The following is a 27,286-nucleotide window of genomic DNA, read 5'->3' on the forward strand; positions in this document are numbered from 1 at the left end:
CAGTGTCCTCATTGAGGCTGGTGATTTCCCTGGTCTCATTAATGGCCCCTCCCACTCACTAGCTTGGCTCATGAGAATCACCAGAACCACCTTAGACCGGAAGGTGTGCTAGAAGAGGAAAGCTTAGAAGAGCCTGTGCATGTTCCCTGTTGACCCCGAGCCTGGAAGCATTTGCAGCAGTTCTTGGTCTGCTCTTGCCTCAGCGCGTCACGGATGGGAGAATGGGTTCTGGAAACGGACCACATTCTGGAATCCAACAGACCCCTCTTCCGTGGAACGCTAGCTGCAGCCAGGAAGTCCTTGCATTCATACATCAGGATGGCAAAGAGGAAGAATGGGTTTACAGACAGGACACTTTCATCCAAGGGTCATGGTTTTGGGTATGGCTTTAATTCTTGCATTCATGGATCTCAAGAAATAAACGCGTTCCTGTCAATAGGAGTAAGAAAGTACAAAGATGCTAAGAAAATCCAGCAAAATGGAGTGATGGATGTCAGGTCAGATGAATCATAAAAGGTTTCCTGAAATAAGAAATACTTTTTAGTACTCGAAAGAGGAAAAGGAAAAAAACACTTATCAGGTCAGACTTGGAACAAGACACAAGTACTTTCCCATTTGCTCCCGGGTGCTCTGTTCTGGATAGTTCCTTCCAAGTTGCAGCGCAATGATTTTCTCTTCAGCTGTGCTTAATCTACACTCAACTCCATTCATCAAGTCCTTAGTTTTTGGTTGTTGTGGTTTTTCAGTTCTAAAATTTCTATTTAGATTTCTTCAAAATTGCTAGATCCGCTTTTTAGTTTCCACGCCCTGGCAAAATTCTCAAGCTTGCCTGTTATTTCTTTGAATTGTAAACATCGCTGTCTGCAGGTGATAATTCCAGTATTTCAAGGGTACATGCCTCTCTTTGTTATCTGTCATTTCCTCTGGTTCTCACTCATAATGTCATCTTTCCCTGTGTTCTTTGACTCTGTGCTGGACCACATATCGAAACATTGGTTAGAGGAGTAAGCAGTAGCTCGGGATGAGAGCAATCTTCCTGCAAAGAAGATTCGAGTTTGCTTACCCCAGACACTTGGGAAGGCTGACCATCCAAGACCACCTTAGTCTGGATTCCTGGACCCAAATTCAAGGCCGCGTGATCATAGGAAGGAATATTACTTTCAGTCCATCTTTACCCCGAGGCTGAAGCTCTGCAGGACCCCAGCTTTGAAAGAGGTGGGAAGCATTATTTAGGCTTCCCACCTTGGAGAGGGGAGGGGATACCGCGAAATCCACAGCCCATTTTTGTCACTGTGACTTTGGGATTAATTTATTTTTCCAAAGACCAGGGCGGCATCAAGTACTGGGCACACCTCCCTGAGCCCTCACGTCCTTAGAGATTATGGCCCGAGGCTTCCTCACTGATGATCCGAGATGTTTGTCGTATTCCTTCTAGTTTCTTTTTATTTGTCCTCCACAGAGAGATTTTTCCACATTGTTAGTTTTCCATTCCTGGAAGCAGAGGTTCCTTCTCTCATTTTGCCTTACGGTGGCTGGATGAGGTGAGCAGACACGAACAGTTCCATTTTACAGATGAGAAAATGGGGGTCAGAAACTGCTCAGGCCAAGTGGTCCCCAAGTGGAGGATACAAGAGTTGAATCCAGACAGTTCTGAGACCCAGGCCCATAGTCCACCCCCCTCTTCCATGCTTGGGAAATGGAAAGAGGAGCAGGAAAGCTATTTAAAGTATCCCTGAAAAGCTCAGAGGAAAACAGGAGAGCCAGTCAGTGAGTCCCGGGAACAGCTGCGTCCGCAGAGCAGAGCCTCTGTGTCAGAAGAAAAATCCCCAAGTGGCAAAGGCAGGCCAGCTTGTCCGCTGGAGCAGGGATCCCTGTGCTCCCTTCAGTGACCCTGTTCCTGAGATCACAGCTGCTCCTCACAGAGCTAGAGTGTATGGGGGACAGGTGGGTACTCAGGTTGGAGCATATGTACCCCCCAGAGAAAATGCCAGATGTCGGGGCGGGGGGGGGCGGCTGCTAGGCTTGTACGGTGGAAGGGCCCGGGAGGAAAGCCAGAGAGGGGTTTCAGATCTGGCCTACTGAGGCCTCCACAGTGCTTGCTCACCCACACTCCTCATTCTCCTCCTACCACTGGGAAGTCACCCAGCAGCCTTTCCAGAACAGTCTGGTCCCAGACCTCTGAGTTTATGAAAACATAAACACATTCTGTAATTACTTCCCCTCCCCCCACCCCGCCGCCCCACCACCAGCGAGTTTGCTGCAGCAGGGGGAATTGGAGTCAGCACTCCCCTACCACCCCTACCCAAGCCAAGGGGAAGAGAAGACTAGACCCTCTGCGTCCCTCCCCTCCCAGCTCTAATCTTGCTCTTGGTCAAGTTTGCTTTCTCCCTAAACCTTAAGGCCTCTGCTGAGCCATGCTTTTTAGAGGGAATGGATTTATGCCCCTCGAGGACTTTCCGTCTGCACTTGGTAAAATTTCTAAGATTAATTTCCACACCGTCCACACAGGAGGCTCATTAACACACAGAAGGGGTGTGTCAGTCTGGCAGCGATGGGGCTCAGTGGGGACCCCACCAGCCAGGAGAGACGGAGGGCAGTCTGGGAAGCCAGTCAGGGCAGGGGTAGGGACCAGAGGACCAAGCCAGGCTCTGGGTGGGTGCCCATGTGGTGGTTGTGGCTCTTGGCCAGGCCCTGGAAGATTTCCTCCCCGCAGTGTCCCTTCTCCAAGTGGCCGAGGCTGAGATGCACGCATTTTACTCTTGCAGATTTTCTAACGCTCCCCCCGCCACATTGGGATTAATGTTTCATCAAGATTAATAGTGAATTGAGTCATTTTGAAAGGGGCCCTTCGATGAAGGGAAAGCACATAAATAAGCCTTGTCTGTCACTTAGGCCGCCCTTGCCTTATGCCACAGGGTTCTGCTTTGTAGCTGAGAAGCCCTTGTGCCCTTTGTTTGATACACCCTCGTCCTGCAGTGGGCTCACCCAGCCGATCAGTCGGTTACATCGACCTTCAAGGGGCAATGTAGAGGGGAGGGCAGGCAGGTGCAGGGCGAGGCTGGGGGCTCGAGAGGGAGGGCAGTGCAACTTTTCGGAGCTCAGTGGCCTGGGCCCTGTGTTCTGGGTCCAGCCAGCATCCTTCTCTCTCTGCAAGGTAGTGCTCAAGTTCACAGGCACGAATTCCAGCTCTGCTGTCTATCCCCTGTGTGATTTGCGGATTTGTCACTTCGCCTTGCTAAGCCTCAGTTTCCAAATCTGCAAAGTGGGGATCATCATAGCCCCTGTCCTGGAGGTCATTGGGGGAATTAAATAAGTGAAGGCTCATGAAGTCCTGGGGTCAGGGCCTAGCCCATGGTAAGCCTCATGTGCTGGAGTTGCTCACATCATCCTGGCCCATGGCCTTCACTTGGGGACGCTTGTGTTTCCCACAGAGGCTTCCCATGGGGGGCGGGGGGAGGGTGCCACGTGGAGCCATGGCACTGGTCGGAGTGTCCCCTCCCCTGCAGCTGCAGCCCCCGCTGAGCTCACACTCTGAAAGTGAAATGAAGGGCACAGGACAGAAATATTCTAAAGGGAGGGTCCAGAGTAGAGGCTCCATTACTAGACAATGTGTGGGCAGTCACTCTGGGGTTTAGGAGAGTCTGGGGTTTAGGAGAGTCCAAGTCCATGAGCCTCCCTCCATTCAGATCTAGTTAAATTAAATATCAACAGCCCAGACAGACAGCATGCTGCCAGGAGAGAGGGAAGGCTCCGATTACCACGGAAAGAGGGGAGCCCTTGCCCAAAGCATCCCCCCGTCATCTTGGCCAAAGCCAGAGAGGAGCTAGGATGGGGTGAGCATGGAGAAGGAGCAACACTCCAAGGACGTGGGGGGGATATGAAGAAGGCCTTGGCCCAAGGGATGAGGGCTGGGCAGCTCCTGTCATCAGTGTTTATTAAATACTTTTCAATTGGCCCAGCCCCGTTTAAGCTCTGTAGAAGGATCCAGAAGAGCAGACACAGTCCTGCCCTCAAGAGGCAAGAATCAAGGGCGCCTGGGTGGCTCAGTGGGTTAAGCCGCTGCCTTCGGCTCAGGTGGTGATCTCAGGGTCCTGAGATCGAGTCCCGCATCGGGCTCTCTGCTCAGCAGGGAGCCTGCTTCCCTCTCTCTCTCTCTGCCTGCCTCTCCATCTACTTGTGATTTCTCTCTGTCAAATAAATAAATAAAGTCTTTAAAAAAAAAAGAGGCAAGAATCAAGCTATCAACACAAGCCCCACTCTCCATAAAACATTAAAGAAGCAACAAGGGATTTTGCAGGGCTGTTTGTCATATGGGAGAAATGAGCAGTGGCTTCTGACATCGCAGAGAATGAGGGGGTTGGAGGAGATGGCTCTTCTTCTAACTAAACTGTTTTTAATATTTTATTATGGAAAGTCTGAAGTATACACAAAAGTAGGACGGGGTCAATGAAGCCCCATGAACTTACCAACCTGGCTTCGTCTTATTCCTGGAGTATTGGAAGGCAAATTCCTGATATGAGTCATTTTACCCATAAATTCTTTGATATTCGCTGAACATATAGTATTTGAAATTTCTTCCAACTCTGACCTGGCTCAAGCACGTGGGTGGTATGAAGCCCGAGTATTCCTCTGGAGGGGCGAGAAGGAAGTGCTGTGTCCATTTGGGTGGACCCAAATGCACATACAACCAGCGGCCCCAAGAATGACCTTTAACCTACCCCAAGACTATCGTTCCTGTTCCTGGCAGACCTCAGCCCAGGCAGGGCTACCTGGAACAGCTTGGACAGAAGGGTCCAAAGGAGGCAGAGCCTAAAAGAGAAGCAGGGAAACATCCCTTTCTTCACCAACTCTGTGGAGAGCCTGCTACCTGGCAGGCAGTGTTGGGGGTACTAGGGGAGGTGGCCTGGGCTGGCAGGGCCCCTGCTGTCACTGGCTAGCATGGGGAGACAGGCAGGGGTGAGAGCAGAGAGCAGACAGGCTGGTATGTAGCAGGAGAGGGATGTTCTAGGGTGTCACACGGAGAAGCATCGAACCACAAGCGGACGCTGAGACAGAGAAAGAGGCAGCAGTTCTGAGACACAGAAGCTAGCGATAGAGGCCAGAAAGGCTGGGCTCCTTCCCTTCCAGGTGGGCATGGGAGGCCAGGCACCTACTGAGAATGCGGGGGCAGGGGGGGAGGTGGTTTGCAGGGGGGGACAACCACAGCCTCCTCACCCCTTCCTTCCCCAGCCGCCTCGGATGAGGTCAGGCAAGACAGACCCCAGCCCGCAGCTCATTTCCACCTTCCAAAGCAAAAGAAGCACGTCAGGGGTATGATCAAGGCTCAGCGAACAGAGGGAGCTGCCTCAGACTGGACCCCAGCAGCGCTGAGCCCGGGGCCTGCTGCGTGGAGGATGCCGAAGGCTTCTTCGGGGTTTTCCACAGCTCGGCAGAAACATGAAATTGGCCACAGGCCCCGGAGCAGGATTTTAAGTGCCTGAGATGAGGTTAGAGGTAATGGCTAAGCGTCTTGGGGGACCCAGGGATGTAGTGCCGCTCCAGGCTCTAGGCAAGAGCTGCCATAGAAATGAAGTCTGAGTCTAGTCTCCATCAACACAGTCCCTCTACACAGCCCGCGGCCTGTCCGTGTGGCCCCAGGTGACACCCAAGGGAGGGACTCCATCTTCATGACAGTGACATGAGGTTCACAAGGCAACTGTGTTCTCTCACACCTGGGGTCTGCCAGGGATGGGGGCACGAGGCAGGTGTAGGGCAGTGACCTCCAGCGTGGGCCAAATGAAATGTGGAACCACAGCCCGACTCAGGGGCTCGGAGGAGGGCTGTCATGCCGGCAGAAGGACAGACCGACTCTGTGGCTCCTATGGCAGAACCGGGGCTTACAGGGACAAGTTATGGGTAAACTGACAATGTGAGGAGTTCACCTGTGACCCACATTATTTCCTGAAGAAGGGTGACTAAGCTCTCGGGTAGAGCTGCTTACAACTCGTTATGCATAGCTAAGTAATTATAACTAGTTATATATGTGTGTGGATAACTGTGGTTTACATACATGTGCTAACTATAAACTATACAATTATTTATAGCAAAGCCGATTTCATAGTTTACAAAGAGCTGTTAGAGACGCGACTTTCCTAACAACCCTACAACCCTACAGTGAGTGGGGGGAGGCTCGTTGCGACAGGGGAGGTCAGATGAGGAAACTGAGGAAGCTCGTGGTTGCCTGAGGTCTTGGTGGAGTGGGAAGAGCAGGGCCGGAAGCAAAGGTCTGTCTGACTTCAGAGGCTGTGAAGAGGAGATCCCCAGAGGGTGGGAAGGCCACCACGGGGAGGACTCCTGTGCCACCCTGAGACCCAGAGACCCTGGGGACAGATTACAGTTCTTTTTTTTTTTTTTTAAGATTTTATTTATTTATTTATTTGACAGATCACAAGTAGGCAGAGAGGCAGGCAGAGAGAGAGAGAGGAGGAAGCAGGCTCCCGTCTGAGCAGAGAGCCCGATGCGGGACTCGATCCCAGCACCCTGAGATCATGACCTGAGCCGAAGGCAGCGGCTTAACCCACTGAGCCACCCAGGCGCCCCAGATTACAGTTCTGATAAGGCCTACCAGAAGTGGGATCCACCTCCTGGTCCTTAGAGGGTGGGGTGGGTTAGGAGGGGACCGAAAACCCCCAAGATGAGGGGGGGCAGCCCTGGACGAGAGGGGACGCTAGAGCAGACTTAGTTTACCCTCCGGCCAGTGCAGCCGTGCTGGGGCAAGTAGGGACACCCGGTGGCCATATACAGGGTCCAGGGGCCTCATCGCTTAGCCCCTCCACCTGTTGGGGCCTGGGGCCAAGACTCCCGTCAGCCTTGCAGTGCTTGTCTCCTGCCTGCTCCCCTCCGGCCTGTCCCTGCCTCTACCACCGTCCCCGCGGCAGCTACAGGGGAAGGAGCTAAGCTAGCGGAAGCAAGCGCGACCTCCAGAGAGGGTCCGCACCAGCAAAAAGTACTCGCTCCTCAAGACTTCGTCCCCCTTAGCCCCTCCCCACCCCAGCTTCTGCCCCGCCTCCCTGGTTGCTCCAGCCCCTTCCGTGGCGCCCTCTGGCGTCTGCCCCAGGCCACACCCCCACCTTGGCTGTGCGGACCTTCTGGGCCCTTCCCTCTCTCTCCCAGGGTCCCGCCCGCGCCTTCCGCCGTCTGTGCCCCGGCGGGCGCTCACCAGAGGCTTGTCCTGGCCTGTCACGCTCCACTTTGTAGTTGAGGCAGCTCCTTCCTGCCCAGGGCAGCAGAAGGCCGACAAGCTGCCCCGGGGAGAAGGACTGCTGTAAGGAACATATGGAGAAGGAGAAGCAGATGGCGCGGGCCTGCGGGATGAGGTCTCTGAGGGAGCACCGGGGCTGGACCAGACATGTGTGCTGTTCCTCATGGCCCCTTCGCGTCAACTCTCCTCCTGAGAGTGCAGCGGGGGTAAATGGGGACAGGTGTCCTGGGGGCTGAGGCTGGGGAGAATGGCTGAGCGAGGTCCACTTTCCAGAAGAGCATGCCAGTCGAGATTGGGGCTGGGACTTTGGACGTGCCAGTGTGACTCGTGGCCCCGGGTGCCCCAGACCAGGGCCTCTGTGCCCTCTCCAGACCCCAGGCCAGGTCCAATCAGGGATGGATGCCTTCACGGTCCCCGGGTCCCCAGCCCTTCCACTTCTTCCCTCCGAAGGACACATGACCTTGCAGACCATGCTGGGAGCGAGCCCATTCAGAGAACAGGGAACAGCTGAGGGGCGGTATATAGGAAATATCCCCAGAAATAACCAAATCCCAGTTTTCGTTTGCATATTTTCCCATTGACAGGAGACCAGCAGTGAATGAGATTACATCTCCCTTCCTGGTTTTTACACGAAGGTGGCTGGCTGGCTGGTTGGCACTGTTCCTGTCTGGTTAGAACACTGGGTTCTTGTCTTTATTTTGTCGTCTGCTTATCCTCGATGTACTCGCCTGTGCCACTGTGCCTTTCCTGGGAGCCGTGAGAGCAAAAGGGTTTGTGTCTGTACCAGAAGCAAGCTCCATTCAGCCCTGGGACATGACTTCAGTGGCGGCCTCTCTTGATGACGCAGTGGCCATTGTGGGCAGCTCCGTGGTCCTCACCACCCTCTTCTTGCCTGTTGGGATAGGGACAGACTCAAGCACTGGGTGACCACGTGAGTGACCAGTCTTCAAGGGTGAGACTGAGAAGTGGCGGTCTGTTCCAGAGGCTGAGCCCATGAGGGCTAAGCTGTTGATTTCAGTCATAATTAACCTCAGCGTTTAATTTTTTTGCTTTGAGAAACTCCACGTGGTTCTTTTTCACGGGCACCTGATGATTTCCGATAGTGTCCTGTTGCCGGCTCATCTTTGGGACATCTTTATTTCCACCCTTTACTTCGTAAAACCATTTCGTACATAACTCTCTGTGCCCATCAGTTTCAGTGTCTGAAGTTCTCGGAGGGGGTGAGCAGGGAGGAGCACCTCAATCTAGTATTGGTTTCTTTCTGTTGACTTTCATTCACAGTTGCTTGCTTCTTTAGGATTCTTTTTTTTTTTTTTTTTTTAAGCAAACTTATATTTACATGATCTTAATCTCTGGGAATCCTGAAGGTCAGGGTTGTTTTCCTCTGGACTGGGCTTAAATTGGGTTTTCCCAGAAGCCAGGTAGCTCGACCCTCTTCGGAAGCACTTTAGCTCACATGCAGAGATTGACCTCACTTGAAGACTCTGAGAGTTCCTTTTCTGTTGTTGACCCAAGGTTCGGGGTTGGGTGACAGGTCACAGCTCTGCCAGCTGCTGTCAGCACGTGCGCTCAGAGCAACCGTGTTCTTCCCTCTGCTTCCTGCTCTCTCTTCCCAGTGGTAAATTCCCCTTGGGGTTTGTCCCTTTTTATTGGGGGTAACATGGATTTCCCATGCCAGCACGTGAACCCAGCAATGTATCAGAAAGTATATTTTATTCCGGATTTAGATGTTTTGCTGGAGAAGGGTTCCCTGATGATGTCGTCTGCTAGCGTCAGCGGTTCCATTACTAAATCTGTTTATAGTTCACTTGCTCGTTCAACAAACATCCCAAGTGTACGTCACGTGCCAGGGATGATTCTAAGTACCGAGGATGCAGCCTCTCCCCTCCTGGAGCTTGCGGTCTGATTCCAGAAGGAGCCAGTCCCAGGGGTCCAGTCCAGTCCGAGTAACATACACCAGAGTGGCTCCTGCTCTTACTCCCTCTGAACTACTGTGCTCCTACATCACGCCATGCGCCAGGCACCAGGGACGCAGACACAGAGAGCCCTGTGCTCAGAGCGCACTCATGGAAATGGGGAAAACAGCTGTTTCTGGGGGTGTGTTTCTGCAGGGAGGAGTAAATGTTCTGATGGAGATGGACACAGAGAAGGACAAGTGATACTTCATTTGGGGGTGAGGGAGAGCTTCTAAGAGAGGCGACATCTGAACATCTGGGAAGATGAGTCGCTATTGCCTGGGAGAGAGAAAGAGAACCCTTTCCATCAGAGGGAAGGGCCGGGCAAAAGGCTTGCGGTCATGGAGGAGCACGCAGCCGGTGGGAGCACGGGCAAGTTCAGGGAGCAAGAGTGTAGACTGTGGGAAGAAGGGTCCGGTGGGAGCTTGGCTGCAGACGCACACAGAGCTTGCCCGAGTGCCCCCCTAGGTTCCTCCTTTCTGTGCACCCTCACACGGCGCCAGGGACCAGCCAAGTCCAGCAGACTCTACTTCCTCCATCCTGCCTCTCGGCCCCTCCTTCCAGACCGCCTGCCCCTGCTCTGGTTCAGGCCCTGCCGTTCCCTGCCTGGACTGGGTCAGTAGGCTCTTCACTGGTTTCCCTCGCCTCTGCCCCCACCTCCATCCAACCCATCCTACCCTCTGTGCTCAGGGTGATCTTTCAAAGATGAGCGTTTGATTCTTCCCTCCCCCACTTAGAATCCTTCACCTGGTTCCGTGGCTTTCAGGAGAAAGGTCAACGTCCTCAGATCCGCCTGCAAGGACCTTCAGAGGACCACTTCTCCAGCCTCATCTCCCTCCGACTGGCCTCTCCCTGCGGCCAGGACTCTCTTTCTTCTATTCCTCTGGCAAGCCTTACTGAAGCACAGCTCCAAGCCGGCAGCCTGGGCCACCACCTCCCAGAGGTGCTCTGGCCACCCCCACTCTCCCCCCAGCCTCACGTAGAGCCCCCTCCTTCTTGCTCACACAGGAGCCTGTGGGCATTCTCCGTGTACCAGGATGACATTGAACCACCATAGACATTTACTTGTCTGTTCCCCCCTGAGACCGTGAGCTCAGGGCACATTCCTGTCTATTTTTGCTTTGAATCTTCGGCACTAGCACAGGGAGGGACACAGGGTAAACACGCAGCAGGCGTTTGATGAATCGATCAGTCCAGAGGGACGGGTGGAAACTCGTGTGTCCGTGCGGGTTTGGGTGTGTGTGGTGCAAACACAACACACAGGGCATTCTGAAGTCACATGAGGCTGACACGCTGGCCTGGCCAAGCAGATGACCCTGTACATGGTACTCAGCCCCTCCCAGCGGCAGTTTCCTCAAAAATGGGGCTAATGATACCGTGTAAGGTTGTTAGGAAGCTCGAATGGTGCATATTGACGTTAATGAAAATAGACTATTAGTGGATTGTTACTGCGATTGTTATTAGTGAAGTCCTCCCGCTCTGGGCCTCAGTTCCCCCCCTCTGGGTCCACCCCCAGATGGGATCTTCAGAGGAAACTCAAGGCTCCAAATGCCAACCCATCCTTCTGGCTCCTGGCTCACCACTGGGTGAAGCCAAGAGAGTGCCTGGCTGCAGGAATACGACCAGGGATGGGGGGTGATTTTTTAGGGGAATGGAGACATGTGGTAGAAAGGAAAAGCGACGTGAGGTTTTCATTTGGTTTTCCAAGTCCCCCCTCCTTGAATACCAAGAGCACAGGGCTAATGTCCCTTGTAGGGGTATGGCGAGGCTCCTGGTGTAGATGTAGTCAGCTCTGAACGGCAGCCCCCTCGCTCTCGAACCAGACTTCCACCCACCATGTTGGCTCCTCAGGGACCATGGCTTTGGGCTATAGGAACTAGTAGTTCTGTGTAGGGACTTTGGAATTTAAGAGACCTGGTTTTGCCACTGGCTATTCAAGTGACCTTGGGCATATTACTTAACCACTCTGTGCCTCAGTTTCCTCATGAAGAAAATGGGCATAATAATTGTATCGATTTCGTAGGATTGCTGGAAGGAGCAAATGAGATCATGTATTATAGTACCCAACATGACATAAGAGCTAAAAAAAAAAAAAAGAAAAAGAAAGTTACAGCAGTTCTACCCCATGGGAGGGGGTCTGGACATGAAAAGAGGCTGACCAGAGGTTTGTCAATAGATGAACTCCTCAGCCAGGCTGGTGTTTTAGTGTCCTCCAGGGTCATCAGTCATTGTCCTTTGCCCTGGACAAGGAGGTGACCCCAAGGGTCTGAGTCCTTGGAACTTGCCATGGTGCCCAGCCTGCTCTGAGAAGGTGTATCCCCACCCTGACCCCACCATCACACAGCAGCTTCCATCCCCCACCTGTACCCCCAATCCCAAGGGTCTGGAAGCAGAGGAGGGAGCCAAGTTCAGGTGCAAGAGTGGGTGTGGTGCGGAGGTGGAGATGTCCCCCTCATGGGAACTCATCAAGGACGCGTCTCTTTGACCGAGGTCTCAGCAGCTGGGTCCTGAATGGGCAGTGCGTGGCCTCCAGTAAAGAAGGGACTCCCCGCACAGCGGATGCTTAGCCTCACCCCTGCCTGAGAGGCAGCAGGCAGAATCAGACCAGGAAGCTTGGCTCGCACTTATCTCTCAGCACCTGGAGGAGGAAGGGAAGGCAGCAATTAATTGTACAAGGCGGGTGGTTTGTGCAGCTTAAGTTCAGATAAAAAGTTTAATTATCCCTAAACCCTAATACAAATTAATTAGCCTTCCATATTAGGAGGGTAAGGGCCCCTGCTCTTGCCACAGCCCAGACATCACTGTAGATTACGGAGATTGTGCTGAGAGAGAGGGGTGGACAGAGGGACACTGAGTGCCTACCCCACCCCCCGCCCCCGGGTCAGGGGCAGACAGCTCCCTCACGGTGGCCCCAGGAGAGGTCTGGGTGTGAGTCCTAAGTCTGGTGTGAGCACCGTGGCTCCTCGGTCCGTCCCTGGGAGTCCCCCTCCAGGAGGGGCTGCTGTCCTCCCTTCCTGTCCTCACTGGCAGAGCCAGGATGAAGGGTGGGGGGAAGGGAGGCCTTATTTGCATGAGAAAAGGAAGACAAAAAGGAAATAAGGCTAAGGCTTGATTTTTTTTTTCTAGGCCATGACATTTTCTTTTTTCTTTTCTCACCCCTTTCTTTCCTCAAAATTCCACATAGAAAATAGGCCATAGTTGCCATTAGGACTTGGAGCACCATTGTCTGCTCCCGCACCTCAGTCCTCCTGCCCCTGGGGGAGGAGGGGTGACCCGGGAGGCCCCAGGGTCAAGAGGGCTGCCCAGCACAGGCACTATGGTCATAATGAGCTGCTATTTAATGAGTGTTTACTGTGTAACAAGCATGTAGTCTTTACAACCCCATGGCAAGGTGTACTCTATTCATTAACTCACACGTTCCAGCAACATTAATGAAAGTTTGAGCAGGAGAAGGACATGCATGGATTTGCATTTTAAGAATGTGGTTCTTTGGGAATTAAAAGTGAACAAGAGTAGAAGGGAGAAGTCTGGTGAGAAGGCTTTTGCAGACCCCCAGCCTAGATGGCCCACTCATCCGGGCCCTGGATTTGTTTAATAAGTTTCAATAAGGTCTGTGCCCAAATCAAGCATGTTCCAAGTCAGACCTCACTAACCCCTCACAACAGCCCTGGGAAGTGTAGGTACTATTATTTTATCCATCCCAGGAAATGTGGTAGAAGAAGTTAAGTGACAGGCTCCAAGTCACCCGCCTAACAAGTGGCAGAACCAGGATTTGCCTCGGAGTCCACACTCTTAACCGCTGCACGGGACCTCTGCCACTGAGGCAGCCAGAGGCAGAGAAGCGGGTGAGCCCCGGCTGCCTCCCCAGAGCCCTTCCCAACGACCATCCTTACCCACACCCCACCAGCCCTCAAGGAGCTGGATGTGAAGGATGGAGCAGAGCAGTGAGAACAGACTCACCTGGGCTTTAACCAGCCAGTTCCAGTTCTGCCCCTCACTACTTGAGGACCTTAAACACTTGGCTGTCCTCTCTGGACATGGGCTTCATGTCCCTAAGGATAAGGTTACTGTGAGACACACAGATGCGGATCAAGTTACCCACACAGGCTCCCGTACATTATTCCCGTCCACCCTTCCATTCCCCACCCCTTCTTCTTCAGGCCCAATGTTCCTGGTCCTTTTGGTTTTTTTTTTTCTCCCCTTAATTTTTTTTTTTTTTAAGATTTTGTTTATTCATTTGACAGAGAGACATCACAAGCAGGCAGAGAGGCAGGCAGAGAGAGAGGAAGAGAAGCCGGCTCCCCAGATGTGGGGCTCCAACCCAGGACCCTGAGATCATGACCTGAGCCAAAGGCAGAGGCTTTAACCCACTGAGCCACCCATGTGCCCCTGTTCCTGGTCCTTTGATTGTTTCCCCTATGAGAGGGGTTCCAGGCAAGTCACCAGCTCAACCTCCCTTCTGTGGACACGACCCAGTTAATTAATATCCTGTAGAATAAATAGTGCCCCAAACTCCGCACAGCAGCCTGGAAGTGGTCTGTCCCAAGGGGCAAGTACAAACACCGACTCCTTTTTTTTTTTTTTTTTTTAAGATTTTATTTATTTATTTGACAGAGAGAGATCACAAGTAGGCAGAGAGTCAGGCAGAGAGAGAGAGGAGGAAGCAGGCTCCCCACTGAGCAGAGAGCCGGATCCCAGGACCCTGAGATCATGACCTGAGCTGAAAGCAGCGGCTTAACCCACTGAGCCACCCAGGCGCCCCACACCGGCTCCTTCCTTCTGGGCTCTGTACTCTCATCTGTCCGGCCTACGGCGGTCTTCGCTTTTTAGCAGCTGCCTTCCGCTGGTGGCTGTGTTGGAGTTAAATTTCCCTGGTGATTGTTAACACGGATGGCTTTTAAGCTGGCTTTTCCCATCAGCTATACAAGTCATTGATTACGTGAATCAAACTGCTGGTGTTGTCATTCATCTTTGTTAAAATTAATCTGGCTGGTTTCACCCGTGATTACAACCTGTTAAAATCCTTTTGACTCCAAAAGACCTCAATTCCTAGTAGCGCTGTCATTTAGAAATTTGAAGAGCTCGCTTAAAAATAATCAGCAGCAGACAGAGAAAGGCAGACAGCGTGTGATTTCGCTTAAATGTGGAATCTAAAAACAAACAAACAAAACAAACGAACAAACAAAACACCACAGGAACAGACTCATAGTTAAGGGGAAAACTGTTGATTACCAAAGTATCCTAACGGATGAAATACGTGGGATAGAGAAAGGGGAGGAAGAGGTACAAACCTTTGGTTTTGGAATAAAGAAGTCACAGGGATGTAATATCCAGCATGGAGAATAGCCAATATCATCATAACCGTGGAGTGTCAGGGGGCGACCACACTTACGGAATCAATGCATCGTGTATAAAAATATAGAATCTCTATGACGTGTGCCTGAAACTAATAGGATAATATATAGCAGCTAGACTCTGAGGGAGGAAATTAATCTTAAAGATAATAATGATCAGCAGTAGCCCAATCAACACCATCACCGTCATCTTATTATCATGGGATCCAAACGGAAGGAGGTTAAAACAGAAACAATAATTTGTTGGTTTGCAGAATCAGGAGAGAGACTGAAGAGCTAAGCCACAGGGAAGGCGAGGGTAAAGCTGGCCCTCACAGCCCTCACAGGACAGAAACTCCATCAGGCTCCATCAGACTCCCTTTTCCACATCTCACCTCTTGCTCCGCGTCCACCTGTCCTCCTCCCACCCCCACCCACAGCCCGTGCCCTTCTGTTACCGCGTCAGCCCTCCGTGAAGAGGAAGAGACCGGTCTCATCTCAAGGGTAGCACTCCAGGGGAGGGAGGACGTTGCCCGTGAAGAGTAGCCTGTAGGAGAAATGCAAATCCAAACCCACAGTGAGATACCACTTCCCACCCACTAGGATGGCTAGAATCAAAAGACAAATAGTAACAAGTGTCGGTGAACATATGGAGGGAGCGGAGCCCTTATTTAGCGCTGGTGGGAACGCGAAGTGCGGCAGCCGCTTTCGAAAACAGTTCCACAGTCCCCTACACTGTGAAGTACGCGGCTACCGTGGGACTCCGAGAGCAAGGAAAACCTCTCCGTGCAAAAACGCGCACATGGATCTTCAGAGCAGAATGGATTCGTCAGAGCCCCAGAGCAGGAACGACCCAAGTGGCCCTAAATGGATGGGGGGGGGGGGGAGAACAGGACATCCGTAAGAGGGGACATTATTCAGCAATAAGAAGGCTTGAAATAGTGTCCCCTGCTACCACGGGGACAAACCCTGAAGCCCTAGCACGTTCCGCTACGTGAAGAAGGCGGACACAGAAGGCCACATACTGTGGGACCCATTGACATGAAATGTCTAGAAAAAGGAAGTCCGTAGAGACGGACAGTAGTCTAGTGGTGGTCTGGGGCTGAGGGGGAGTGGGTGGGCTGATCCTCCCACTGCTGATGGGTATGGGGTTCTTGGGGGGGAGTAGAGGTGATGAAAATGTTCTAAAATCAGACTGACCTGATGGTAGCACAACTGAGGAAACACACTGAAAAACACTGAACTGTGGGAGTCTGGGTGGCTCAGTCGGTTGAACGCCTGCCTTTGGCTGAGGTTATAATCCTGGGGTCGCGGGATCCAGCCCCGTATCGGGCTCCCTGCTCAGTGGGGAATCTGCTTCTCCCTCTCCCTCTCCCTCTGCCCCTCCCCACCCCCCTGCTCATAGGCTCTCTCTCTCTCTCTAAGAAATTAATAAAATCTTTTTTAAAACATTGAATTGTAGGATTTGAATGGATGAATTATATGGTATATAAGTTATAGGCCAGTTAAGTTGTTCACAAATGAATCCAGGACAGACGGTCCCTGACCCAGCGTTGAGCCAGGTGCCTCATTCTGAACCTGTTAACCGTGCCTGGTGGGAGCAGGGGCAGAGGGCAAGGTTGGTAAGAAATACGGCAGCCCCTCTGAGAACCAGCTCCTCTGGGCAGAGTTTCACTCGTGATGGGGGGAGGGCACAGTTGCTAGATGGCTAGGCCATTAGCAGAAAAAACAATGGGTGCCCACCACACTGGCTATTTGTAGAGAATTTACATGTATCCAGAGACAGCATTAAGTGCCTCTTCTGAATCATCTCATTAATTATTACAACAACCCTGTAAGTTAGGTATATAAAACCTATTTTATATTGGTCGAGACTCTGCTTAAATAACTTTCCCAAGGTCACTTAACCAGTAAGTAATGTGAGGCCGGAGATCAACCTGGGACCTATCTCCAGTCTCCTCTTTCAATCATTAGGCCATGCTGCCTCCCTCTGGCTTTATGTAAGTTGTTGAGAAATTCTGGAACACACCACTGGAGACCAAGCTCTCAATCCATTCTTTATTCCATTTACTTATTTACCCTTTCGCTAAAGGAGACCCTTCTGGCACGAAAACCATAACTTCCTTCGCTGGCCTCGGACCGCTGCTGGTCATCTTTGGAAAGCGCCAGAAGGCTGGAGGTGCCTGTTTAGTCCCTCCTGACCCCGCTGCCACCCACACCCATTCCTCCAGCCTGTCAAGGGTATGAAAAACTGGGACAGGAACACACCTTGCGAAGATCACGACACAGCCGTCCCCTGATCCACCAGCCAGCAAACCCTCCCGAAACGAGAAATAAGGTTAATTTGGCCAGATGCGTGCCTAGTGAGCAATACGGCTCATTCTCCAAGCGTTCACAAGCTGTCCGCTTAATAACCTGCTCTCGAACTTCTGCCAGCAGTTGGATGGCAGACGATGGGTGCAAGCCTGTTGGTCTGTGGCTTCTCAGACCTCCTTTCCCCGTCTTCAAAAATATCAACACAGCGGTTTGGGACCTCCAGTCTCTGGGTGTTTCTGCGCCACGCCATGATTTCTCAGCTGTCATGGGCAAGGCTCTACAACTCCATCTGTGCCTCCCTCCTGTCTCCTGGGGTGGGCTCCAGGTGGGCTGTGAGGAGCCTCCAGTGAAGACAGCTGGCCACTCGCCCGCTCTCCCCTCCTCTCCCTCGAGCTCTGCTTCCTTTCGCCCCACATTTGCCTCAGCCTTTCCCAGATAAAGCCTGTTCTTCTGCGGGGAGAAGGCAGAGCGCGCACGGGATTTGGGCTGTCCTGCTTTGGCTCTGTCATCTGTCACCAGCAAGCCATCTGTGCAGACCATCTACTCCTCACTCTTTCTTCCAGGGGATAAAACCACCTTTCTGTGTGCCCTTAGCATTTTTCACCAGCCTCCATCGCCCCCCAAAGGTAGCCTTTCTGACACGGTGCTGACACACGCCGGCCGTGCTTCGTTTCCACCCACGGCCCTGAGCTCGATGTCCACCTTTCAGTCGCATCCCCGAAAATCCCAGCTAACGTCATTCGCCTCTAGGGGGCAACCCCCTTTCCTTCCTCATCAGGATTAGTTGAACGTGGGACAAGCAGCTGTGTTTTTAGAGTTTCCCGGCCCTAGAGACCACGGTTTCTGGGATGCCTAGGCCTGAGTAATGGCTGTGGATGGCTTATGGAGCTGCACGTGTCCCCAAAGGATCATGGTCCCGGTTACTCGTCCTGCCTCCCCTTGACAGACCTAGGAGGCTGAGGCCCAAAGTCACATTCCCCCGAGGCTGTGCAGTGGTATGATGATGAGCTGGTGGGGCTTGAACCCACGTCACCTGAGTCCAAAAGCCAGGGTCTTGACCACACTCTCCGAGGCCCCTCCTGAGCGGCATGGCAGAGAGGGCCAGTCTACTGTTGGGGTTCCCACAAAGAGTGGCCTCGGGCCTTAGCGTCTGTGGCCTGACAGAGAGAGCTTGAAGCCGGGACAAGGGGCCAAGACACCGAAGGAGAGGGCAGAGCGTTCGCAAAAGAGGAGCCTGATTCACGGGGTGTCGAGAGGCTTAAATGAGGTCACTCATTCACTCACTAAATATGTGTCAACGGCTGGCAGGTCGTCCACAGAGCCCTTAGGTGTGTGGGGGGGGAGGGGACATCACACTCCTGAGGAGATCCGCCCTATCCCCTCCCCTTCTCCTCTGAGTCCTCGGGACCCCTAGGTCCCCTCAGGACAAGGGACTCTGAGCCTCGATATTTCTATTTCGGTGCGAGCAATTCCTGGTCTTCCTCCACCTGGCAGAGGGCGGGAGGTGGTGGGGGGAGACGATGTTTCTGGCTTTGGCCAAAAGAGTCATCACAGCTCTTTGCCTAATAAAGCCTTTAATTTATCTCAATAAAGAAGAGGCTAAAGGCTTCGCCACTGTGGAGAGTCCCTTATTGATTGGAGGAGGGAGGCCCTGGCCTGCCTTCCCGGGGCTGAGCAGTAGCCAGGCCCAGCTGGTCCCCGGGGGCAGCCACCAGGCTGTGAAGCACTTAGGAGAGCTTCTTGGAGCTCTGAGAGGAACTGGCACTGTCCCCCAGTGGCTTCGCGGCTTGGAGGGGGGCTGAGTTCAGGAGCTCACGGCTGCCCTCTGAGACAGTGTGCTTGGTAGAAAACAGACGAAAGCAAGAGGAACGGGTTTTAATCCCAGCCTCTGCCCCGACGTGGGCAGCCCCCTGCCTGTGAGCCTCACTTCCCTCGTCTGTGCAGTGGGGCTGAGGACAGAAAGTCCACGGCGTCCGTGGAGCTGGTGGGAGGTAAGCGTGCAGAAGGGCTTTGTGCATGAGAAGTCTCCGCGTGAGTAGAGGGCGGGTTGATTATTTGTTATTTGTATGAACATAAATGAGATTGTGCTGCTTTTCTTCCTACTACTCATCCTTGGTGGCTTGCAGCACTTGGCACAAAATCCACTACTCTGTGGGGTGGCCACGACCTCCTTTTGTAGCGACCCTCCGCCCCCACACCCCCACCAGCGGGCCTGCAGTCATTCCCAGAGCCGCCCTGCTCCCCCCTCCCTCAAGGCCTCTGCGTTTCTTTTCCCTCTGCCGGGCACACTCTTCCCCAAGGGTGGTGTGTGGCCAGATCTTTTACTTTTACATCTCGGCTGAAGTGTCAGTTCCTCAGAGAGGCGGTTCCCGGCCGTGTTGTCCCTGCTTGGCACAGCACCTCTCTCTCTCCTCTTCACAGAAGTAACGACAAGTCAGTGTTTTTATGTTTTCCCTTATTTTCTCATGGTCTTCTCCTTGTGGGTGGCTGCCCCTGGGAACGCAGGGATCTTACCTGTTTTGTTCCCTCCCAGGTCACAGTAGGCACACGGCAGGCCCTTCAAACTACGGTTGAATGAAGGGATGAATGGACGGATGGATAGATGGGTGGGTGGGTGATGGGCAGGGAAGCCAGGCTTGTCTCCCAAGGGACCCCGCTTCCTCACACTTGTTTCTCTCTCTCTCTCTCTCTCAGATATGGAGATATGGTGCCCAAAACAATTGCAGGGAAAATTTTTGGCTCCATCTGTTCCCTGAGTGGCGTCTTGGTCATTGCCCTGCCGGTCCCTGTGATTGTTTCCAACTTCAGCCGGATTTACCACCAGAATCAGAGAGCTGATAAACGCAGGGCACAAAAGGTAAGCCTCAGCGTGGGCAGCTCGGACAGGGGCTTGGCCCTCTGCTTTGGGCTTTATACCGTGGTCACCGTCAGGTCACCAGGCCTGGACCTCCAGGGCAGATCCCTACCCAGACACCCTCTGGCTTTGGAAGGTAAGGCAGCTTCGTGTCCCTTCCACGGGCCACCAGGGTCCCGCATTCCAGCTCCAAGCCCCGTTCAGCTGCCAAGTGGGGTGAACCATCCATCATCCGTAAGCTGACTCTCTCCATCCTGCATGTCCTGTGCAATTTCCTTGCCCCCTGGCTTCCCCTTCAAGGCCTCAGCCACCAACACTCAGTGCCCCGGACCCCTTCCTGTGCCTGCCAGGAGCTTACTGCGGCACGTAAGTGCTCTCCAAATCCCCCTGCTAGCCCATACAGAACATACGGAAAAAACAGAAGTGTGCTGAGTCGGAAAGCAAATACTCTGAAAGGAGAGCATTCGGGAGCTGCTGAGTTCCAGGACGAATGGCAAAATGGGCTTTGGTCACTTCGGGGTGTTTGGGGTTCAGGCCCAGATGAGCAGGAGAAGAGCCGTTGGTCCTGAGAGAAGTTTGGGGTGATGTCCAGTGTATGCTGCTTCTGAAGGCAGGCACCCCCACTGGCCGGCGGAGTGAGGAAGAATGCCTGAAGGTTTTGGTGCATTCTTAGGGCATCTGCCGGTGCAGGTTCTGGGGTCGGGACTTTTAACAGCTTCCTATCCGGAAGGGGGAGGACCATGGCGGCTGTTTTCCATTTCTCTTCTGACCTGGCCTGAAACAGGTACCCCTTCAGCAGCTGCTCAACCTCCAGGGGGCGCAGTCAGCTCTTTTCTGGGTAGCAGGGTGTGGGGTGGGGGTTGGAGGGCTTGCTGAGAAAGTCACTTACAGGGGGCGGGGTGGGGCACAGCACGGAGATTTCATGTCCTTATTTTATTCTTTCTGCCATTCATTCACTCCACAAACTTCCCGTACCTGCAGAGTGTCAGGCCCTGTGTGCGTGGCTGGCGGTTTCCTCCCCCACAACGGCCCCCGCTACTGCCCTCCCATTTACAGGGGAACACCAAGTAGCTGGGCCTCCTTGACATATCAGAGGAATCCAGAATTTCAGAACACATCTGAATATGCTGTCTGAAACGAAGTCACTACGTTCATGAACGTTAGCTCTGAAACGTCTGGCAATTTATATATAATATTTCTTCATAAATATGTTATGCAGTTACATAATGAACCCAGTCAGTTCCCACATCCAACACAGTCCCTTTTGCGTGCCCTTGTGGTCACCTCTTCAGCCCATGCTGAGCTATCTTTTGACTTATCTTGACCTGGCACTATAATGTTGCCAGTCTGCCTTAGACCGATCTTCTGGCTGAAATAGAAGTCTTTATCTCGTTCCCCGTTCGAGTCAGCTGGTCAGTGTTGGACAGTATCAGACAATATCTTAATTCATTATTCTGTCCTCGAGAAAGGGCCAAGGGTCCTAGAGCCACACTCCCCAGGGGCTGGGCTGACGGTGGGGGGGTTGGTCCAGTGGGGGAAGGTCAAAGGAATCCTCAGGGAGGCTGGGCTTTCAGCTGCTCCCACAGCTACCTTTCCCTCCGTGCCCACACCCTCCCCTACCTCTCAAGAGCATCACATCCCCTGCTGGTTTGCCCTGCAAGGAACAGAACAGTGGTCATTTCCGGCTGGGAATTTAAAAGGCTCATCCGTCTTGTATGATTGCAGTGCAGGAGGGGTCAGCCTTGGTGTATCCTTCCTTCCAGCTGCTAAGACGGACTCTCCCTCCCTCCCGGCTCCCTCCCACCCTCGTCCCTCTCCCTTTGAAATCAGAGTAAATATTTACAGTGTTTTCACCTCAACTGGACACTGTCTCTCCTCAAGGTTGCTGGCTTGGTCTCTTTCACCTTGGACTTCTTGTGAGAGGCAAGGGAAAAAAAAAGAGAGAGAATGCAAGAATACCACCATTTCCAGTACTGAGTGTGTCATCGCAAAGCGAGGAAACTGGAGGTTTAGTGACAGTGGAGGCTGGGACAGGAAGGTGGTCTGGGAAGCTGCTAGTTTTCAGCCCAGACCACATACTCAGGGGCTCGTCAGCCCGGCCGTGAAGGTAAACTCAACTCACCGGCCTCTACTGTAAAGGAAAGGCTTAAAAAGTGGTCGTCCTTTCCCTTCATGACTGGTTTGCTTGGGGTTGTTACCAGAACGAACTCCACAAGTATTTGCTTCAGAGGCTGGGTTCTCAAAGCCAAGTGAATTGAAGATTAAGTGAGAAGGTCTAGCTGTGGACAGAGAGAAGGGAACATCATCTGGATTTTTACTGAGCTAAGCACAGATTCACATGTAAGTTATAAAATTATCACCAGCAGGGTATGGACGTTGATACAATCCACGAATCTTACTCGGACTTCCCCAGTATTCCGTGTGTGTGTGTGTGTGTGTGTGTGTGTGTGTGTGTGTGTGTGTGAAGTTTGATACCAGGCAGCTTCATGCCTCCATCACCTCGGTCAAGGTGCTGAACCATTCCAGCATCCTAAAGATTTCTCCCACCCTACTTCTGTCCCATCCCTAAGGCCTGGCAACCATTCACCTGTCCTCCATTTACTCAATGTTTCCATTTCAAAAATTGCTACATAAATGGATTCGTGTAGTACCTAACCTTTGGAGGGTTACATAACCTTCGGAGGGTTTCGTGCTTTGTTTTTGTTTTTTTTTTTTCCATTTCTCATAATTCCTGGAGATGTATCCAGGTTGTCTGTATCAATAGTCCATTCCATTTTCTTGCTGGGCAGCAACCCATGGCTTGGATGTATCACATGCCACAGGGCTACACGACCACATTTTTGGCTATTATGAGTAAAGCTGCTGTGGACATTCATGAACAGGTTTTTGTGTGAACGTGACTTTCCATTTCTCAGGGAATGAACACCCAAGAGTGCAATTGGCTATGTTCTTGTGTGGCTTTTCCACGTCTCCCTCTTTGTCCTTCTGCCTCTGCTGGGGCAAGAGATGCCAGTTCTCGTAGCCCAGACCCTACCCGGAACCGTAGCCAGAGTGGGAGCATCCTCCTTCCAGACCTCTTATCCAACCCTGGGATCTCCATCCTTGCTGAAACTGAACCTTCCCAGACCTAGTTCATCCGGTTTAGAAACTTACCCACCAGGCATTGAAATTCAGGGAGAGGCCCCTCATGGAGAGAGCATTTGGCCTAAAGGCAGGGAGAACTGCACAGAAGACTCCCCAGCATGCTGCCTTGCCCTGGAGATGTTACTTCTCCTCATAGCCTCCGTTTTCTTGTCTTCAAAATAGCCTAGATGATGGTCACATTCTCTTTTAACCTCTCACATTGTGCTCCTGGCCTGTGGAAGAGGGAGAGGCTGACACAGTCTACACAGGGATGAGCCCACGACCAGGGCCTTATTAACGGATTTGTGTCCAACTGGGAAGGTCCGTCCCCCTTCCTGGGTCCTCACCAGCCTGGCTTGAACACCTGCTCTGTGCACAGCTCCGTGTCAGATGCCAAAGACAAAAATACGCATAAGCCAGATCGCGGCTCTCAGGAGCTCCAAATCAAAGGAGAAATCCTCACCGAATTTCATGTGCTGGGTTAGGGTTCTGTAAATACGTTGCAAACCTCTTTATCCCGTGTGGGAAATGATTAAACAGTGTTGTGCATTTGATATGACAATCTGTTGCTTTAATAGAGCCCAGGGTAAGATAAGATTAAAAGAAGTGCCACAGAGGAGAACAGGAGAATCTTTCATCTCTAGAAAGTAATGAAGACAGACCCCAGATACGAGAAAGGTCTGGCTCTAAGTGGTGCAATCAAATTATATAAGGCTATAATGAGCTTGACACAATTGGATTTCCATATGCAGCTCTCAACACCCAGTCCTCACCCAAGGCAAAAGCTGCCTCATCCTGAAATGAGCAACGTGCTTGAATGTGGACATGTCGCTGTGGGGAGGGCCGGCACTGAGCTGGGCCAGGGATGAAAGTTCTTGGCTCAGAGAGAAGAGGACCGACGGGGCTTCCTCACCAGCCTTCCCCCACTGAATTCCCCTCTGCACTCTTGCCTCCAGAGAAGCCCTCTTCCTCCGATTCCCAGGCAGGTCTGCCAGGCCCAGGAGGCCAGGAAAGGGAGTCAAGCTGTCCCTGTGGGGACACGAAGGACACAGGAAACCAGAGACCGAGGATGTCCTTTGTGCTTCTATCGACAGCCTGAATCCCAAGACCTGGCCTCTTTTTAGCACACGTAGCAGCCCAGCAGGGCCCCCTGGAAGGGACACTTCCCGGTGCTGGGGAGAGGTAGACTAGAAAAGGAAGTTGCCATAATTTCCCAAGGTCTCTTGTCCTTCTCAGAGTCTGTGGTGAAGTGACAACGGACTTTCACAGAGGCAGGGGTGTGACTGCTCTGCCCCAGGACGGACCCGTGAGTCACTGTGGCTCTTCTGCTTCCAGCGGCCAGGACCTAGAGCTGGCTCTACACCCCAGGAGCCTGGACCGCGAGTAGAACCCTTCTCCTGAAGACTCTTTCCTCTTGGGCCTCCCCGCTCCCACCCCCGCCGTGGTTGGCGTCCATCCTGGTGACAGTGATCCTGCCTATTAGGAAGGAGAGGAGCAGCGAAGCCCCCTCTGCCTTAAGACACTGCGAGGCCATCCCCTGCAGGAGGATCTGCTTGGGGTCTCCTAGGCTGGGGCCGGGGAGGTGTCCCATTGTTCTAGTTAAAGCCGGAGTGCTGTGTGAAAATGCGTTCTGTCCTCCCCTCTCTCCCACACAGGGCAGGGCACCACATCACATGCGCATGCCCCTGCCCTCGTTCCCACAGGCAGGTGTGACAAGCCCAGACGTGTATCAGCCCCTCCATGCAGGCATCCACTCCCCAAAACCGACATGCGAGTTTCAAGGCATTTATTAATTTTTTTTTTAAGATTTTATTTATTTATTTGACAGACAGAGATCCCAAGTAGGCAGAAAGGCAGGCAGAGAGAGAGGGGGAAGCGGGCTTCCCGCCGAGCAGAGAGCCCAATGCGGGACTTGATCCCAGAACCCTGGGATCATGACCTGAGCTGAAGGCAGAGGCTTAACCCGCTGAGCCACCCAGGCGTCCCAAGGCATTTTTTGATTTAAAAATGACTAGGCCGGGACGCCTGGGTGGCTCAGTGGGTTAAGCGGCTGCCTTCGGTCGGGTCATAATCCCAGCGTCCTGGGATCAAGTGCCACATCGGGCTCCTTGCTCGGCGGGAAGCCTGCTTCTCCCTCTGCCTCTGCCTGCCACTCTGTCTGCCTCTGCTCACTCTCTCTGACCAAAAAAAAAAAAAAAAAAAAAAAAAAAGACTAAGCCAAGGGGATTCATCCTTAAACAAAAAACTCCTGCCCTCAAGGAATTTACATTCTGTGAGGCAGTAGCGATATAAATGCTGACACTGTATACTCCCTTAGTAATAAGCGCTATGGACAAAACAGAAAGGAAAGAAGTGAAGACGTGTTGAAGGGCACAGATGCGCACTCCTTGCTTTTCTCCTAACTGCTGTTAATCCAGCAGCTGCTGGATATTGGGAACAGCTCTGGGCCCTCGGGGAGGGTCGGGAGAGCTCTCACACACGCTCCTTTCTAGAGCTGACCGTCCAGTTAGAGATGAGAGATAGTCTAGTGCAATACCAAGTAGGCCAAGTTCATGAAGGTTTTGGGAGGAGAGAGGGCTCTGATGAGAGGTATTCCTGCTGCTGGAATTGTACCAAAGCCGGAGAGATGAGTGAGACCCCCCCAGGAACTCTGACCAGGATCAGGCTGCCCCAAGTGGGTATGCAGAGCCTCAGACCCAGCGCTGGGGTCTGCAAACAGAGATCCGTGTGGCTGGGAAGAAGCCGCTTCCTCCCCTTCCTCAGGCATCCCCTGGGCCTGCTGTCACTGGCTTTGCCAGGCCTGCTGTCTGGTTTCTGAGGCTCACTCACTGGTTTTTTCCTCTGCCGATCACAGAAAGCCCGCCTTGCCAGGATCCGTGTGGCCAAGACAGGCAGCTCCAATGCCTACCTGCACAGCAAGCGCAACGGGCTCCTCACGGAGGCGCTGGAGCTGATGGTAGGCGCCTGCCAGGCCTGGGCTAGGGACGGGGAAGGGGGGAAGGGGGGAAGGGCTCCTTTTCTCTTCCCAGGGACACCACCTTCCCCAAAGGCCCAGTGTGAACCCTAAGAAGGACATGTTTCCAGATCTTCTCCAGGAAGCACCCCTCTACACCCTCTCCCTCCAGGGCCCCCAGCCCCAGAGCTAGCATGTTCTCTGTTGACCCTGAAATGTAGATCATCCCGATTTCTCTGGCGCCCTCCCACCTCCCGTGGGAAATGGAAGTCCCCCGGGGAAGGTGGGAGGAGCCACCGGCATGAACCTCAGCCTTCTCTCCTTTTCTGATTAGGGCACCCCAGAGGAGGAACACGTGGGCAAGAGCACGTCACTCATTGAGAGCCAGCACCACCACCTGCTGCACTGCCTGGAGAAAACCACTGTGAGTCCCAGCCCACTGCGTCCTCCTCTTTCCAACCCCTGCCCTCCTTTCTGAGGGCCAGAGCTCGTGGAGCAAGAACTCTGGGCTCACATCCTCACCCTGGGCCAGGCTGCAGACATCAGAGTCTGCCTTCAGATCCAAAGAGTAGCAACGAGGTCCTTGTCAACCCCCGGGAGGAAGACCCCAAGGAGGTGGGGGGCGCAGTCTCCAGGGTAGGGGGCCACCTCCGTCCTGCTGCAGCATAGAAGGTCTCTGCCCCGAGCCTTTCTGCACACCCCTACACGACCCCTACAGCCCGTTTTTGTGGTTACTGAGAGCCTCCCAGTGTTCTGCCTCTCAGTTTCTCAGTCCGGATGCACATCACTCTTCAAAACTCGGCTGAATTTATCCTAGATTGCTACAGGAGAGTGGAGCAGGGCCTCGGTTTTTGTCCCATCCCTGGGACTAGGTTGATGCAGTGTGTGGGTGCCTTTTCCTCCCCCACATCACTCCTTAAAGGACAGTGAATGAAGGAGGCTATGCCCATAGTTCTGGAGCCAGGAAGTCCATCAGTACCACTCTCTCTTAGTCACCCTGTAGGGCCCGGGAGTTCGGATGCTCTAAGAATTACTGTGAAAATAGAGCCATGGTTTAGGAAGCCGTAGCTGGAATGTGGCATGTTGCCTGTGACCCACAAACAGACTGAAAGGAAGGGCAGTGGGGCCAACCCTGGACCCTTGGCAAAAGGCACGAGGAAGAGAAGGGAAGAGGATATGTTGGGTGGACAACCCAAGAGAGGCAGAGTGCAGTCCTCCCCTGTTCCTTTCGAGGCCCCCCCCTCCCCAGAGAGCCCACAGTCAGGGCTCAGCACCCTAGGGAAGGAGCTTTCTACTTCTGAATGTCCCATATCCTGGACTCTAGACGCAGGGGAATAGACGTCAGATGACTCTTACTATGAGCCACGTGTGGATAGCACACTGTGGATGGCTGTCGAGCCCAAAGAGGGCTTCCCAAACGGGAAAGTACTTGGAGAACCCTAGTTTCCAGGATTTATCGAATGTGTCTTACTGTCAAGAACTGTATATGTGTATTTGGAACTTCTGTCCAAA

The 27,286-nt window shown here is 52.9% G+C and overlaps 1 protein-coding gene across 5 annotated transcripts in view; it reads left to right on the top strand.

The window, feature by feature from the left end:
- Positions 1-27,286, top strand: part of KCND3 (potassium voltage-gated channel subfamily D member 3) — a 214,478-nt gene that overhangs the window by 179,414 nt on the left and 7,778 nt on the right. For all 5 annotated transcript variants that reach the window (XM_082685079.1, XM_082685078.1, XM_082685076.1 and 2 more), the window contains exons 3-5: positions 19,539-19,701; positions 25,676-25,777; positions 26,109-26,198. In XM_082685079.1, the coding sequence (XP_082541205.1) occupies positions 19,539-19,701; positions 25,676-25,777; positions 26,109-26,198 (355 nt within the window). The remainder of the gene's footprint in view (positions 1-19,538; positions 19,702-25,675; positions 25,778-26,108; positions 26,199-27,286) is intronic.

The sequence above is a fragment of the Mustela nivalis genome (genome assembly GCF_964662115.1).
Source record: "Mustela nivalis genome assembly, chromosome: 10".
NCBI classification, from domain to species: Eukaryota; Metazoa; Chordata; class Mammalia; order Carnivora; family Mustelidae; genus Mustela; species Mustela nivalis.